Source organism: Melospiza melodia, chromosome 6, assembly GCF_035770615.1.
Source record: "Melospiza melodia melodia isolate bMelMel2 chromosome 6, bMelMel2.pri, whole genome shotgun sequence".
Lineage (NCBI taxonomy): Eukaryota > Metazoa > Chordata > Aves > Passeriformes > Passerellidae > Melospiza > Melospiza melodia.
The window spans coordinates 20,669,784-20,688,706 of record NC_086199.1 but is presented as its reverse complement, the minus strand read 5'-3'; the positions used below and the strand labels follow the sequence as shown (position 1 = coordinate 20,688,706).

The 18,923-nt window shown below is 36.4% G+C and overlaps 1 protein-coding gene across 1 annotated transcript in view; it reads right to left on the bottom strand.

The window, feature by feature from the left end:
* Positions 1–8,135: 8,135 nt before the first annotated feature.
* Positions 8,136–18,923, bottom strand: part of CEP128 (centrosomal protein 128) — a 103,665-nt gene continuing 92,877 nt past the window's right edge. Inside the window, exon 24 of the mRNA XM_063160173.1 lies at positions 8,136–17,402. Within this exon, the coding sequence (XP_063016243.1) occupies positions 17,296–17,402 (107 nt within the window). The 3' untranslated portion in view covers positions 8,136–17,295. The remainder of the gene's footprint in view (positions 17,403–18,923) is intronic.

The following is an 18,923-nucleotide window of genomic DNA, read 5'->3' as shown; positions in this document are numbered from 1 at the left end:
GGTAGTCTTTAGATTCACTTGTGCTTTCAGATTTTTGTGCTGTTGATCCCAACCCAGTTTCTCCTGCCTTTGCATCTCATGTGACACAACCACAGCTCAGTTTCAGGAGCTTACAAAGGAAACTGTGAAGTTGCCAGAACAGATGAAACAAAACTTCCTCTCTGAGCTGGGGGCACAGCAAACACAGTAGTGCTCTGTAGCACTTTGGCATAGCAGCAGGGGTGTGCTGCCTCCCCAGGCATCCTTCCTGTTCTCAGGCTGTTCCAGGGTAGCGGGACACTCAATTACTGTCATGCCAGGCAGTCCCAAGGAGGAAGGAAAAAGTATTTGCTCTTACTTGGGCAGACCTTAATCATTCCCTTGATTTCTTTTGTTTGTTTGTATATTTTTGCTGCTGCTGTTGTTAAGTGGGGAGAGAACATTTTCCTAGCTGGAAGGTGAAAAAAAGAAAAGCAATTTTGCATGTCTTTGCAGCTGAAGTACCTGTTCCAACACTGCCTGCAAATTTTTTTTTGGGAGGGGTAATTTACACTCAATTTCTGTCCCCTCATTGGCATCTGAGTTTCCACAGCTTAATGAAACAGTTATATTGAATTTTAACCTACTGTTCTTCTCTGCCTTTCTTCAATGACAACAGGAAGAATAAGGCAATATTTACTGGGAAAAAAAAAAAAAAACCAAGTTTCTGCAACCATTAATTTTATGCTGGAACCTGAAGTACTAAATCAACTCAACTTCCAATTCATTAATCAGGTTTAAAGCAATAGCAGTTGAGTGCTATGGCACAAACCTGAATAATCCCAAAGCCTTGGGGAACTGCAGTTCATGTGACAGGCATGTATAGCAGCCTCTGAGCCAGGACAGCAAGCAAATTATGCGAAATATTAGATGCAGAGTAGGCCCTGGCATGGCCTACTTCCATGGCATGTCATTTTACATAATTAAAATTAAATTCTTCATATTTCTTTTCTTTCCTTAAATAGCAAAGAAGGTTGGGAGCAGTATCGATGTTTCCTGACAGCTGTAAACAATCACAGGCTCCTGCCTTTTGAAGGGTTTTTTCTTTTCCTTTTATAACTCATGCATTTGCTTTCAAGGTCTTCCTGTGTTGATTTATTCCCTCAACTGATATCTAATTCTCCTCTGTGCTTGACATGGCTGTTACTCCCAATTGCTCATTACACAAACTGAGAAAAGCAAAATCTACAGACACAATTCAAGGCTCCTGCCAGTTTCAAAAATTTCAAAACTGCAGAGTAGAATGATATCTTACATTTTATGATGAAAAAAGCGCCACTGTGCTCTTTTTCTGTTTAGCCTACTAACAAAGACAACTTGTTAGATTATTTAATGTCATTTTTAGTGCAGATAAAGACCTTTACCCATAAATACCTACATAGATTACTGCAGAGTCTTTCAGATAATGCAATTATCTGAAAAATAACTGGAGACCAGGACTCTTTCTGGTTTAGCCACAAGTTTGCAGCTTTGGTCAAGACACTCTTCATACCTGAAAATTAAAATGAACATTCAAAGTAGATATAACTCCTCATCTGCCATAAGAAACAAGAGGGAAGGTTTCATTACAGACTTGGCACATAGGAAGAAAAGGTACAGAATGACTATGAATAGTAAAACTATGAAAAGTAAAAAAAATAGTTTTGCAGAAGTACCAGCTCACTCATGCCATTCACTGTGCAAGGGGCCATTATTCTCGAGCATAATACTAATTATTTTATTTACCAACCATCTCCATTGCATCCCCAGTGTTTGGCATATAGCATTAACAATATAATAAATAATAATTAAAACTTCATCAAACACACAATAGAGAAGGCAAGCAAACACTAAATAGAGTAATGGAGCATTGAAAAGGAGGCTTTTACATCTCATCCCCCATGTAGCTTCCAGCATCCTGCTGTGGCATTGTTTCAGTACCGAAACAAATGGAGCAACCCCTGTTGAGTCACCCCCATCAGTCCCTCTGGCACCGCGGCAGACACCGCTGTCAGCACCGACTTCACTGCAGAGCAGCCCCTCCCTGCTCAACCTCTCTGCTGCCTGTAGCACACGCATGGACACAAGTAGGTCAAGACTCCAGTGGTCATAGGAATTGTTAAGGAGAAACCCTCCTCTATTCCACAAAACAATGGACTTCCCCAGAACCATTAAGTTTGAAAAAACATGGATCCTTCCAGAAAACACTTCCAGATAGGCAGAGATGAGAACTGATTTAAGAGCTCAGTTGTGCACAGCAGTGGCTGCTATTCTGCAGATTAAGTTTTGTGTGTGCCTGAAAAAAAAATTTAGGTTTGCATGCATTCTGTACTGTCTCACAAAGGGTAATTCCTTTCACGCATCTAACAGGGAAGAAGTTTCCTTCCTAGCTGCAGAAAAGCAGCAGCCTCCCCACACATGCCTAACCAGAAAAACAGAACAAAATTGCAAGTTTCTGTTTAGGAGGTTTCTGAGATACAGTTTGCCAGAAGCTGGGAGAAGAGTTTGAGGAGGCAGTGCCAGATACTTGCCCAAACTCTTGCCTAGCAATGTATTTCTTACCCATGTTGGAGGCAGGACACTGACCTAGATGGCCCTTTGCTGTAGAGCAATATGGAGTGACACACACTTGCTCCCAGCTTTGAAATTAGTAAGTTAGCTCTGAAAAACTGTGAATTAAACTTTCTATTTTAAATCACAGTAAATATGATATTTACTGTCCAGGAGACTGCAGAAACACCTTGTAACATGGTACATTCTGAGTAGGAATGGACAAGGTTGGGCTTGATGATCTTGGAGATCTTTTCCAACTTTAATAATTCTATGATTCTTAATGATCCTGTGTTAGTGCAATCTGCTGAGATCCAACAAAAGATTATATGGGCTTTGAATTTCAGTATAAAAAACCAATCCAATATGAAACTGTGAGATAAAAAGACACAGTTACAGTTATTAGTCCATACCTAATTAGTCTAGGCTATGTGAGGGAACAGGGAACATTGATTCTTCCCAACTTCATTCAGAAACTCCACTTTGAAGAAAGCAGTTTTGCTATGCCCCAGGTATCTTCTGTCCATCCATCCCCTTTGACCATCAAAATGAGCTAGTCTCATTTATTTTATTAGCCAGTCTTATCTGTTCAGAACAGCCTTGGTTTCTCAGAAAAAACAGGTGTTCTCTTGAAACTAGGTTGTGCCTAAGGAACATACCCTCTACCAAAGTTCACAGAATCTGTTTCACATGTTGTCTTCAAAATGCTGTAGAATAAAACCAGAAAATTCCAACCTCTGTTGAGTAGCTAACAACTCTAACAGATCTTTCTTCCTTATAAAAAATTCCCCATCCAGATGGGATCCTTGCTGCTAAAGCACTTGCAACATACCAGGCAGCCACAGGAGAAACTGATGATGAAAGAAACAACTTAAGTCTCTGATTTTCCACATTATTTTTGAAGAGCACTTTTCATCATAAAGTAAGGGTCTTCAGAAGACATAATTCTGTTATTGCACTAAGAACTAGGTCACTTGAATTGGAAACTTGCAGGAGGCATAGTCAGAAAGCTAACCACATCCACACTGCATGACTATGTCACCAAACTCTGCTAAAGAATCTTACAGATGATAAAACTCATACAAGTTCTAAAAGTATCAGAACAAATTCATGGCAGCAAAAAGAAACCTCAAGGCTATCATTAACTAGGAGACTATCACCACAGGTTCAGGAATTCCATGAAACAAAAATTGTTACATGTTGGAAACATATCCCTAAAAACCCACATCATATATTATCATAATTCTAAATATTTTCTTGATGTCTGGAGACAATTCCAGATTAATGAAATATTGTTTGAAATGGTACCACTCTTCCTGGGTTAACACACCCCAGAAATATTGCCTTGATTTGCATTCAGGTACTTTTCGTTTTTAAGAGAGCATTTGCATGTTAGGCAGCTTCCTCTGAGCTCTGTTCTTGCCAATAAAGTATGGGGAAAGTTGGCTAAATCAGGGGTGACTGCCAGCCAGTGACATCTGCAGCCATAGCCTCAAGATACTTCAGCTCAGCAGTAATGGAATATGTGGAATGGCTGGAAATGAGCAAGAAAGGTTTCCTTCCTGAGTCTTAACTGGAAAGATCCCAAAGGAGATGGAAGATATAATTTGCCCCAGGAAGGACTAGGAAGAAGCTCCCTTACTGGGCAATTACGTGCATGTTAAGTAAGGACATGATATCAGGAAGAAGAAAAATCTCAAACCAAATTGTGACTAATTTAATAGAAGACCTAATAGAAGACCTGAGTTGCTGCTTCCTCCAAGGACAGAGGCTGGGGCTAGAAACAGGAAACAGGAAGGAGAATTAGGGGACAAACTAGAATAGCTGTCAGGGAATGAACAGGAACAAAAAAATAAGTGGACAGGTGCATGTAAATAGTCCTGCTGAGCAGAAGGCTTCTGTAATTGTTAAATGTTAAAGGTTAAAAGACTTAAACAATTGGACGTTTGCAAAAGCAGCAGGTGCTTTGCTAAGGCCAGATTTGCACCTCCAACCAAATGGGAGGAGAGTTTTTGTGTGTTGTGGCAAAACCTCAGATCTGCAAAGGAACAGCCCAGGTGCAGAGAGGGTGCACTCCCACCACCACAGGATGATCTAAACAAACCTTAATCTTTGTTTAGCAACAATCTGGGATTTGAGCCAGGTAAGTGAAAAGGTAGATAAGCAGCAGATCCTCCGAGGTGGGAAAATGCTTTTTATCATGCCAATGTACTCCTTCCCCATGGGGCTCAGGTGTAAAATTTCCCTCCCCCCACCTCCCGGGAGGCACTGGGACACCTACACAGAAGTCTGAAGGTGTTCATCACTTCTGATAAGGCACAACTGGCTCAACTATGCAGGTGTGAGAAACAGCCATCATGTCCTAGAAGGGATCATCAACCACCAAAGACCTCTCAAGTGCCCCCAACTAATTTCTGGGGCTTTCCACCAGAGAATTAAGCATGATCCATAGTGCTGCTATGTACAGTGTAAAACAGTGTAAAACTCCCCAACCAAGGCAGGTACCTAGGTGTTTCTACCTGAACCTGAATGTATGGAACTGTTGAACCCATTGAACTTCTTGTTTTACAGGCTCCCCTCACTCCCAACGGGTCAAGACAGCAACCATCACTTCAACCTATAGATATCTAAATTGCATGAACCAAGTATTGTCTGTGGACCCAGGGGTTCCTCTCACACTCTACTCTTGTCCTTTCTTTTTACTTTTCTCTTTTCCTTATGTGCTATCTTTATACTTTAATATTGTTATAGTCCTATAGACAATAACAAAAATGGCTACATACTCCTTTCTACTGAAACCAAATTGTCCCAAAATATATAGATACAGATATATGAATAAAGATATAGATATATGCACATACACACACTGGTTATTCAGTGTTGTTTCACTCTAATGCAGCCCAGTGGATCTATTAACAAAAACCTAAGTTATCCTGCCTCAGGGGTGGGTCCTAACAAATGTTTAAGCAAAACAGAAGAAGATTGAAAGTATCTGTAAAAAAATTTTCTCCTGCTCACAAATGAGTCCTTTCTTTCAGGCTTGGTCTTAGATCAACAACATGATGGTTTTCTGAGATGCAGCACAGTGCCTCCCAGATCCCCAGTAATTATAATTTCAATCACTGCTCAGGTATGGCTTTGTTATCTGTTCTCTCATCTCTGCAATGTCCTATTTTCACCTAATGCTGAGTTCTTCCTGTCCAAGTGCCCCATCTCACATATTGAAAATTTTCTGCCTAAGCACATTCAGTTACTCCTTGGGGAGAAGTCATCTTCCTGCCTTTTTTCAAAGGTTCCTGACCCCATCAGTCTCAAACAAACAAAGCAAATGTGACTCATTGCATGGGGATTACAAGACAAAAGGATTTGAGAAATGGAAGGTTGCATATGCCCTGAGGGTAAGATCAACAGAAGCGATGTCAAGAGACAACTCTCAGGAACTCTGATAAAATTACTAAAAACCTGGCTACAAAATCCGAAAATATATCCTCCTAGCCTACATTATGCTAGCAAATTTTATTATTTTGGTGTATGCCTGTATCCGCCTGTATTTGGTGCATATCTTAAAAGTTGAGTTTATTCTATTTCTACCACAAACATAGTTTACAATAAACTAAGATAAATAACACTGCATTTCTACGTGGGATATATGTGGGAGAATTTCTGGGACCATCTGTTAGTAAAGTCATAGTACAGTTTTTTCTAAGGGATGGTAAGGAAATCATAAGCTGCCATCTATCACTGTTGTTGGTTGCAGGTCTATGCTAGATTCAGTGTTAGATGCATCATTGCCTGTTTGGAAGTTTTGTCACAAAACTGACTATTGAAAATTACTATATAAAATTGACTGTGCTTGCACTTTCCTATACATAGACTGTTTCAAAATTCTCAGCTCCTGAGATAAAATCAAAATTGTAATTTTCAGCACTGTCTGTTGCTTTTATTCACCAGTTTTGGGGAATCTTTTGTAGACCCAATCCTGTACTCTGGTTTAGTTCCTATTGGAATTTGAGTCACCAGGAGGTACACAGGGTCAGGCCAGGAAGAACCATCACTTGATAGTTCAGTGGGTTCCTGGCTTATAAAACAAGGATAAGTTAAGGTCCACACTAACTGAGGGCCAGCTGGGACTTTTATCAGAGGTCACAGCATTTTTCTGAGACTACAACTAAAATTCCTATTAAACCAATTTGTCCACTCTTTTTATCAACCTACTTTCCTTACCCACTGAGAAGTGCTGTTTGAGCTGTAGTGGTTGTCCATTGTCAAGAGCATTAGAAATGTTGACCGACCTGTCCTCATAGGCTTCCTGTCTCCTGTAGAACCATTGATGCGTCCAGCAGTAGTTTTCAGGCAGTTTTCCAGACTTTTCCAGTAGTATGTTCTGCTTTTAAAATTCTACTTAAGGATCACATTCGGAAGGTATCCAAAAGGAAACCAGAATAAACTACTTGTTTTCACTTGTAAAGGAGCCTGTAGGGTATTTACATCACAAGAGCTCAATTCTCAGGGCCAAGGCAATGGCGGTAGAGCCTCTGGAATAGCAGATTTAAGAAGGAGGCAAAAGTGTTGTGCAACAGCTGCTGGAAGAGAGGAATAATCATGTGTGAAAGAAAGAACTCTGTTATCATCAGTGAAAATAGTGAAAATTTCTGGTCCACAGAAAAGTAAGTTTGTCATAATAACTTAATAATTGCAAATCAAAAAACAATGTTAAATACTTGCAAAATCTCTTAATTTCCAAAGGGAAGGGAATATGTAATTGAGGAAAATTAAATTAGTAAAATAATTACAGGTTTTCAGTAACTGATTTCTCAGTATATAAAGAAACTATATTTTGACCAGCTTGTTGTGAGAAACCCGAATCAGAAAACTTCATTATATGCAATTATGCAATACCTTTTGGTTTGGTTTGGTTTTACTTTGTATTTTAAAATACAAGGCTTTGTTTTCCATTAAATGCTTCCATAGAAATTTAGCTGTGTGGAACCTCCCAGCAACAATGATTTTTCTTTCATTAAACACTGTCATGGCTCAATCTCTTTGCTTGTTTAACTGCATCCCATTTCAATGCCTCCAGAGGTGTCTCTTATTTAAGGTAATAAAGAATTTATCCTGGAGTTCAGATAAAGCACACATGGATAGACCCCACTCTGTGGATGGACATGGTTCCTATACTGCAAGCAATAACCATCTAAGGCAGATGCCTGATTCTCCTTTTTACTAAATGGAGACTTAAATTACCTAGTTAGAGCAGTTCACTGCAATTTGATCAAACTCTGACTGCTTACTTTGGTCTGAGATGAAGGACGCTACAGATCCCATTGACTACAAAGCAGGTTCATTTAGATGGAGGCATGTGTTCCATCCACACTCAAGCTCAATCAGATTAATCTTGTTCACACTCCCTAAGACTACAGGCACAACAGCCTCTTCTAATTAAGGGCACCTCTGGAAACACTGTCAGTAATGGCCAACATAAAGACCCACTCCAACTGTAACACCACAATACATTACCAGATTTTTACACAGTGGCATACAAATGGCATACAAATCTTTGACTTAAATAAGTATTTTGAATACAAATATTTGAAGAAAATTATTTATTCTCATAACAAAACTATCATCTTAGTTTTTAAACAAATATTACAGTAGGAGAAAGAAAACAAAATAAAAAATCCAATTGCTCCTAGAGATAAGAAGAAAACTGGGCAATATAATTCCATATCACACATCTATACTTCACAAAACTAAAAAAGATCAATTACATAAAACAGGCCTTTACATAAGTTTGGCAATGTTAGGTAAATAAATACAGATGCCATGCATTGCTTAGAAAAATAATTTATTGTGTTAGCTTAGAAAAATTACAAGTTTTTATGTTATACTTTAAATTACAAGTACAGCTAGCAACTTTGGTCCTGCATAGGCACCAGCTATCTCTGAGATGCAATGAAGACTTGCAACCCCGCCTTCAGGAATTGCTTGGACTAAGCCCCAAGTCAGCAGAAGTGCAATGTAGTTTGATATTTTTGTTACTGCCTCATTGGCTAACATTTTACAGTCTAATTGCAGAAAGTAGGTACAAATGTTGACATTAAATTAACATATGAACTTTCCTAGTACAGCCTTAACCAAACTTAAACATACCTGCAGACTGTGCCAAGATTTCAGCTTGCAGCAACATACTCAGAGCACAAAAGACAGCTTTCATATACTTCGTACTGCAATCACTTGACAAGATCTCAGCACTTCGTACTTTGATTGGTACTTAGGCTTTATGCAAGAGATTTCATTCTGGCTTCATATTGGTATAAATCAGGCACAGATGTTCTGAAGTCAGAGAAGCAACTCAACAATAAAACTGGTGCTCTGGTGCGACATGAGTCACAGCTCGTGTGTAACCAAGTATCTCAAATTTCACAGGTTGGTAAGGACTTGTGCATCAAACCAACATGGTAACAGTTCTTCCTTTTATACTTCTACAATGTATTGTTCCTAAACCTGCATGAGGTGTTCTGAAAATCCAACCTGTAGACTTACTTTTATGTGTATCCATGCGATTTACAGGAAGTAATAGTCAAGCAGTAGTTTGGCTGAACTTGATCGAAAGGATCTTTTTTAACCTAAATGATTCTAAGATTTTTGATTTTGTTTTTTTTAAATTCATTACATACTTCTCAAGATAGTCAAGCTGAACTTTCTTCCTCCTTGAAGATGGCAGATAATGGAAAAAGTGGACTGCAAATAACTTGTGAAGCTATCTATCTTGGAACTAAAATATCATAGGACAAAAAAGTCAAAACTGGTTTTATTTTGTGAGTCTTTTGTTAAGAAAGAATACCAACAGTACTGGAATTTAGATCTAAGATGTAATTGCCTTCTCCCTACACACACAAAAATCCCCATTTTGAGTTCTCATTAAATTACTAGATCAGTTGAAAAACTGTTACACAACAAAACATTTAGTCATGACTCTGAAATACAATTGATACATATTAACAGATGAGCCATCTCTCCTTGGAGATGGCTTCATTACTTTGAAAATACTATTGTAGACCACATAGAAGTGGATCAAAGAGCTGCTTCAGAATTTTTCAAATTTCATAAGCTTGGATTGATGTTATTCAGAAGTACTATGGTTTTCATGATATAACTAACTTTGATTTAGTCTTGAAAAAAACATAGTAACCTAAATGAACTCAAAATCTCATTTCTTAGATTCTGAAAAAAATTAAAATATAAAAATGAGATAGTGTCAAATTATTCCAAGTGTTTTGGAGTTTGTTACCATATGATTTTTATAAGATCATGTATTTTTCGGCAAGCATTTGTTCTTCATCAAACCAACATATATTGCAGACTTGCATACCTTCAGAATGCAATGAAAACAGACAAAAAAAATATTTCTCTCCTCTTTTCTAAAACTCAGCACAAAATTGTAACTCTACTGATAGTAATGGCAAGGCCTCTGCTAGCCTTACTGCAGTCAGGATTTCAAAGCATAAAAGGCAATCTTTCTTTTTGAGCAGTAAAATTTTACACTGCATGAACGTGTTTATATATGTCAATGTCTATAAGAAAGAGATATAATTATGTGGACAGGATATACCTGATGCCTACACAGCTATTAGAAGTCTGAACACACCTTTATGTTACAGAAATCAAGTCTGAAGGAAACTGCAGTAGTTCTGGTTACTACACTAAGGTGAACATCAACATGTACAAAGAGCTGGACTCCTTGCTAAACACTCAAGGACTTTATCTCAAGAAATTATTCAGTATTGAGGAATTTCATTCCACTATGCCTATTTCTATCACGTTAACCAATACAATAAGTTTTAGAAGTATTAAACAGACCTTTCTGACTTCATATCAGCACAGAAACATTTCTCATCCATATTATTTGTTGAAATTCTGCAGATTCTTTGTTGTTACTTTATACTATACTGTAGTGACAATAGTTGACTGGGAAATATGATGTAATATATTCAGTGTCACATGTATGAATTGCCTGGGAAATCTTAGTTGTGGAATGTCCCAACCAAAATGCTAGTTCACAAGAATAATTTTGCTCCAGTTTTAGGACATTAACTGCAAAATACCACTGTATTTCATTCAAATGAAATGAAAACAAAAGATCTGGAGGAAAGTGACTCATGTATTAACTAACTTAATTAGGAGCGCTTGTAATGAAGTATCAGAATTAGATGGTAAAAGTTTTTAGCTAACACCAAATTAAATAGAAATCGACAGCATGAGATGGCAAAACATGTTCCAGAAATCAAAACCAAATAACATATTTTCTTCTCATACGCCCCAAGGGAAAAAAAAATTAAAACAGAATATCAGCATTTGCTAATAAGCACAGATAGAAATGTCAGCCTTAAAAGTGATACACCTTCAAAACCTCAGTAATACACTGTTCTTGTATTGACACCCTCACCTACAATTCAAGTATTTTTCTATTTGTTGCTTTCTTCTGGTAATGTAATACCACAACAGAAATGTGAACATTTGAGCTATTTGTTAAAATACACTGCAAGAGCCAGTATTCCTTTTGTAGCGTATCAGCTGCATCCAGTGGAATTATTTCCACTTTGCTACTCAGTGCACAGCACACATAAGAGACTTACCCTAAGTATGGAACGTAGTTAAGTCTAAATCAAAGTCAGCAAGTCTCACATGTTAAGAGATGATATGCAGTGGGTTGATGTCTGCTGATTAACATATTCAGGAGCTTCATTTCAGTCTGTCACTCCACTGAAATTAAGCAATTACTCGCATTCTGGAAAAATGAAGTGTTTCTTGACTTTGGTACTTCATTTTTTCTTATTTGCAGAGATTTTTTTAACTACCATATAAGAATGATTTGTCTCACTTTTAAAAACCTTTTAGATTAGTTTTTTGTTAATTTGTAGACCTCTAATTGATCAACTAATGCATTCACATTCCATAGCCAGCAAGCCTCCCTGCTAATGGTAGCTCACACTAAACAAAGGTTTCTGCATCTTCCAGCTCTATGACTGCACTGGAGACTGCTCCAGTGAAGACAAAACAAACAACTCCAAGGTTTCTGATGGACTTGTTGACACTCTGTTAGTCAAAACATGTAACAAAAGTTCTGCCAGCTCCATGATGTCTTCATGGTTGCAGCTGTTTGAGTGAAATGGTGCTGTCAGTGCTGCAGAAGCCAGGGAGAGCCTAAATAAAAATGGTGCACACACTGAGCTCCCTACACCAAAAAGTCATAGATGCAAACTGTTCTCTTGGCCACCAGCAAAACACAGCTCATCCTCATCATTTTCCACATTAAATACAAAACTGTACCACTGGTGGTTTCTGTGAAGAGCCTCATACCAGAAACATAAATTGGGCCGTTTCCCAGTTCCATGCTTGTTTAACAGAGTGAGTGATACAGAAATCCTTTTGATCACATTTAGCAAATTTCAGTAGCACTTTTCAAAAATATTTTAGGTGTCAGCAACTGTTTATAAGGAAGATGATTTGATATTAATACACTGAAGAAATACACTTTTTAATATGAGTATTTTAGGTTCTAGAATAAGCACTTAGACAGATGTCCTAAATTTGTAGTCTCTTTTTTTTTGCCTCAACTCAATAATATTTCAGGGGTATTGTGGTAAAGTCTATCCTTTACTATTTCCTTCTACAAACTGATAGTAGAATCAATGCTGGCAATCAGAAAATCTAGATGAATGTAGTAAGAGATATTTACTTTGGCCTGTAGAATAATCTTTAAAATTAGACAGCATGTGACCTGATGTTAGTCCATTTACTATGTAGCTTTTATTTTAGTAAACAAACAAGAGTGTCAGAGTTCATATGAAAAGAGCTTATAAGAAACAACTGCCATCAATACTAATGTAATTCCATGGGAACATAAACTACCAAAATTATTGACAGTGGGTAGGTGAAGAAATTATGGTATGTCTTCTGACACACTAGTGCACTTTAGATGGCAGATGAGAAAAGCAGTCTAACATCAAAACAACTCTGGTCTGAAAAGACAAGAAAATAACAAACTACTCAAGAACAATTGTTGTACTTACTCCCATAAAACACCTATCAAGGAGCCATGTCGCTAAAAACAGACAGCAAAATTATCCTAAAAGAGGTATCTCTATGGAGTTTGTGTTTTTAAATGTAATAATTTAACAAAAACATGTTAACAACTGTGTTAGTTCCAAATAGCACCTCGTAGATTCCCAAATAAAAATACTAGAAATTTAAAAATATGTTCACTGCATATTCTCACACTACAGATTTTGTCATTGTTAGGGGAAAAGAAAATAAAATCTCCTTATTTCAGCCAGAAAAATTACAGAAGTGCAACTTCAGCTTTAGAAACAGGAGAGCTATTGTCGTTAGCACAAATGATAAAAGTTGGATGTTGCTGGATTTTAACCACAGCAATGTCCTTCATTTTTGCCATCAACATTCCCAGAAGCATTGCAGATTTTTGAATGACTTGGTTATTGGATTCTGCTGTGTTGTATTCTTGTACAGAGCACAGAAATATTGTTCAGATTTAAAATCTAATTTAGTTATTTACAGAGAAAAGCAAATAAGTTCATATTCACAGCAGCCCAGACATGCTTACAGTAAATAGTAGAGTTGTGCTAGAGTAGAAAGTACTTAAACATGAAAAAAAGAATTGTCCACCATGGAATTTGGTTTAGGGATCACTTTCATTCAGATGTAAATACTAGCTATAAGACAGTTTTTAAGCTAAGGCAACAAGAATAAAAGTGTTCTTAAATTTTAATTTGATCATGAACTGCTTTCCATCCCTTCCACTGTTAAGTTTTCCTCTACAACTGCTTCTAAATTCCACAATTACGTCAAAATCACAGGACTTTGCATGACGTCCTCCAGCACACCCATTTCCGAGAAGGCTGTGTCATCAGCTATTGACCTGCAACTCACATTAACTGCAGTATCAATTACCTCTGTGGGGTGACAAGGGCTTAGACAGATAAATTTGTTACTAACACACTGCAGACACAAGGAGTTTAACATGGACACTGTAAAATTCTACTGTAAAAGCAGCGCCACAAAAATTTATGAAAAAGTTCTCCTGCATGTTATAGACATGAGAATGCATCCAAGTTGCAGACTTCTCATATTAAGCCATAAAAATTATAATCAGTGTAACAAAAATACCTACTGATCTCCTTTCAGAGTAATACTGGCATTTTCATTCATGAAAAACCACTCAGTGCTATCCAGTGCAAAGACTATGCCTTGCAAGCCGCAGATGAACTGTAGATTCCTTAGCTGAGAAATGGATTTGAGAATTGTAGTTTCTTTGTTGTATGGGGTTTTCATGTATTTTCTTTATTTACTTTGCTGTAATAGTCAGTAAAAATGTGGCTGAGCTTTGAATATCCAAGGAGTATTTTCACCATCACTGAAGACCAGTTTCCATCAAAAATTTGGGAAGTAAATGTAAGAAATTGCTTTGTTTTGCACCGTAAAATTTTATTGTTTATTTTTATTTTGACATTTCTTCTTAGGATGACATAATTACACAATAAAAATAAATTATTTTGTCTGTTTAGTAAATATAGTCTCAAAAGTAATTAAGTACTCTCAAGTCTGCTATAAAACATTAGGAACTGAAGGGCATAAAATTTCTAGCTTATTCATGTGACAGCTATTTGATGCTAAAATAGAGGGCCAATACATTTTGAAAGCACAGTACTGAAGCACTGTATTTCACTGCAGTATTAAAAAAAAGAGTGCCTGATACTAGCTTATAAAATCTGTATGTACTTAGTACATACATAAAAAATATCCTGATTTACCAAATGCTAAACAGAACAAACATCATTTTTTGTGTGTACAATACCACATTTTTGATTATTGAAAATGACTGTTTTGGGTATGAATTGAGTAATAGGTCGTTAAAGGGTTAAAGTACAAAAACATCTGGCTACCAGAAGGGACAGTAATTTTAAAGATGTGAAATATACAAAAAGTTGTATTTAAAAATTTCTGCTTTTCTACTTTAAAAACTGAAATTGTGCAGAAGAATATTATTTCAGACTAATATGGAAAAAATATTATTTCTTAAACCACAAAGGGACAGTTTCATGTAATGTCATGAATGGAACTTTAGCCTTCAGTAAAGAGGAAACAAAATTCACTTTGTAATATGAACCTCTATCAAAGGAGAAAGAGAGACAAATATTACATGCTATCTAGACTGCCATGCCAAGAGGGTAAACTTAAGAAAGGGACTCCAAAGCCAGGAAATTCTAAGTCTACTCAGTAAGAATTTTTTGCGAGTGTGTGTGTGTGTGCATGGTTTGACATCTCTTCTGTTCTTCCACTCCTTTTAGAAAATTTTATAAAAGGATATAAAACTGATGAAAACCCAGTCACATGGGCAAAGGCAAATATACTAAGCACTGAACATACCTAAAGTTTTAAAGCCAAAATTGTTCACCCAGTAGTAATTTCTGTCCTATGTAGTACAGAAGTCGAGTCAATACTTGATGTAATAGTGAGGGAGATAAGACTGCTCGTCCTTAGTTTTCTAACAATATAAATCTGTGGTGATCCTGTTTTAGGAACACATACTTCAGATTTCTAAGTTACAAGTCAGGAAAAAAAGTATAAATACATAAAATGGTACGATTTTTACAAATTTCTTAGGAAAAAGAGAGGACATTATATTTCTGGTCTTACTTCTCAGCTAAGACTCTCAAAGGCCCCTTTATTTACCTACTTTCATGTCACAAAATCATTTAAACTTTGGTAAAACAGTTAGGGTATACATTTATCCATCAGCAATCCATGCACCAGACCTCATTACCACATAAGGTGTTTTGAGAACATGATTTATTGCTTAATAATATATTTTAAAGTGATCATTCTATGTTTTGGCCCTAATTTGTAGGTACCATAAAGTCTGCAAACTGCTAACATTTTGTTTTGCAATTTTTAAAGTTTCAGCAGACCAAACCAGTTAAAGTGTTTTAAATGCCATATTTTCACCTCTGCTCTGATCTAATAAAAAAATAAATTCCAAATGTTGGATCCACTTAAAGTAAGTTTAGTTTACAGTAGCCATGGCTTGAGCTAAACACTGTTTCATGACATCCACACTCTTTGTAGAGAGCAGTTTATTTGTTGATTTTTTTTCTTGTTCCTGTCATGGCCATTGAGATCAGAACAGATGGATGTGCCTGTTTTGTTTTCTTGACCCTCTGAATGAGGAGATATGCCAGAAGTTTGCAAAAAGCCAATGCCAGCACTACCATGCACAGCATAATACACAACAAAAGGTAAAGAAAACTTTTAACCGTGTCAGATTTTTTTTTTTTAGTTTTAAGCAATTTAAGTTCATGGAAAATGAACAGAGAATAAACTCAATCTTTTTCTCATTTCTGTGTCTGATTTTGATGTTCTCAGCATGTTGTTCTGTTTGAAACAGGACGAACACAAGGTGATTGTCAAGAAGCGCAAGGTCCAGAGCACCCACTGGGACTACAGAACACTTCATCAGAGTATTGGAAAAAAAAAAACAAAATAGTCCCCTTTTGTGATGGCACATCGTGGCCTATGAATTATACCTGAGACACCTACAGTGCTAAAAAATAACAGTGGTTCAGAGAAGAAATAGACTTCCTAAATATGACAGAAGTCTGCAAAACAAAATTGTTTGAGTGGTGTTAATGTTGCTACAGTATCCTGGTAGCTTTGGCAAATCTTTTAAGGCACACTAGCAGTGATCCAGCCAGAAGTAGCTGAGAGGAAAATGAAAGTAGAACCATCAGAAACACTTGCATTTCTTTAGACAGCAGAATTCTTACACAGAAAATTCTTTGATTTGCTCTTTGAGACCACTGTAACATAAAATTGTGTCTAATTTGTTTAGAATAGTGATATGTGAACAAATACAAATGAGCAATATTCTATTTCCATAGTATTTTACAATCAATATAACACATCTTTTGTAATAGAGAACAAAAGAGAATAAATAAATGAACATTAAACATTGCTTTTAAAATTTACACAGCCACAAAGAAGTGCCATTCAACACTCCTGATACAGATGGGTGAGATTCAGATTCTTTAAAGTGCCTAATTGAGGCCATCTAATAAAAGTGTTCTGGCCAAAAGAATAATTCTAGACAACTTATAATACATATATGCTGAACCCAAAACCAAGCTGTCAATTTTTAATTGCTTTGAGAAAAATTTGTTTTATCACTTCTTTTTGAAATGATTTTTTCAAACTGAGGGACCTAAAACCACAAATGTATCTGTACAACACTGTATAATTATTCTCTATCATAGTAATATGCAATTTCTGAATGTTTTTTTCATTATTAATAATGTTATTAAACATAATTAAAAAACAAGTGTCAGAACAATTCCTGTATAGGGGTAAATAAGCTCATAGCAAAGACTAATGTCACAGGTATTTCACTTCACAGTATTTCAGGAATACAATAAATATAGTCTAAGAGGACTGCAGAAACAAATACAAGAGAATAGCAAAATCTCAGAAAGCCTTTGGTGTGCAAGTCACCTAAATTATCAAAAGAGTTCATTAGAATTAGTCTTGGTGCTCTTTCATTTGAGTGTTTGGCAATTGTTGAATCATTAAGGGTGCATAACTCCTACAGCAGATGGAATTACTACAGTTCAAAACCAAAAAAAAATTGGAATGGAATTTACCACAGAGAAAACTGGTGTGGTTTCATAAAATATTCTACTGCTTTCCCCCTTCTGCTTGCAGCTTCTTTTCACTAACAGCAACATTAGTAGCATCTTCCTTGGTGCCACTTGTATCCAAAGGAACCATCCCTTTCGTAAGTGCTAGAAATAAGTCACACAAAAAAGGTGATTAAGCATTTTCAGAATCATACATTACGTCAGTTAGACTCAATGATCTTAGAGGCCTTTTCAAACCTATGATTCTTGGATTTGGTTGACTGGCCATTAGTTTTTATTTAAAACATGTATTTCATTATATGATATTAGAATTTATTCAGCAAGTAATATGTTCAATATTCATAACTGAGAATATAATATTTTGTTTTCTAGAGAAATCTATTTTAATACTCTATAATACAGGCATAGCCATGAGCTTTCTTATACACAAGAAATGTAGACGCTGTTTAAAAAACTTTGATTCTTACACTAAGAAATATTTTCCATTTATTTTTCCAGAATTTTTGTTTAAATAAGAAAAACCTCTCAAAAATTTGTGAAGGAATATTTTTACCAACAGAATGGACTTAAGTCACCAAGTGACACTGAAGAGGTGCTCATACAATGTCATACTGTGTATATACCTTCACAGCAGGGCACACATATGGTGCTTATTTCTAGAAATATTATATTGCATCAAAATCCAAACAATATCAATTGACAAAACATCTTAGCATAAAAAGCTGAAGAAAAAAAAATCAAATACCCAAACATTTAGCAAAAGGCAGAAATTAAGGGAAGGAAAGTGGCTAGCAGCTTATATATACCCTTCTTCTAATGGCCTTCTTTATAGCACAAGCATGGAAGAAAAGTCATCCTGCTGAATATCCAGAGTGCAATTTCTAACAATCCAGTAAAATTGTAGCAATACATAACCATAAGTTATTTAACAAGGAGCAAGACTTCACAGTTTGGTTAGGAGGGGTGAGATGTTTTCACTTTCAGAAGAATGAAATCACTGTGCTCGGGACACTGGTATAACAGTGAGTTCTAAGTATTCACCATAAAGTTTTCAGAATTGGTTCAAAGCTCTGCTGCTGTATGTTATGTCAATGGTACCTCCTGTGGACAGTATTAAAAGCAAGGCAAAAAATCATAAAGTTCATTGCTTAACTACTTCAATTTGCATTTTTCTAAATGATGATGTCAAGTTTCCAGTCATTCCAAGTTCTTATGCTTAAGCAGACCTAGGTTTTGTTCTAGAAGGGTGCCCACAGCATAGTCACATTGCAATGTCTTTTTACTTGTAAGTACATTACATTATTTATAAATGCCAATAAAAATAGTCTTAAGAATTTATGAAAAAGTATACATAGAGGGATAAAGACAGGCACCACCAATACAGTGCAGAAGTTAATTGTTCTGACAATAAAGCCTACATTCAGGACAGCTTGGTTTTATTCAGCTGTGGTATCAGTCCTACTACATACCATGTTGACACAAGAGTGTTGTCCATCACAACTTATGAAGCCCTGCAACATAAATTCCCAACAACAATAGAAAACCTCTAAGGCATATGGTTTCTGGGAAACCATCCAGGTTAAAACCTCAAAGGGATGAAATGTGCAAAGAGAAAGGCAGGACTCAATGCACAAAGTTAATGCAAAGCATGTGTAACCCAAGGGA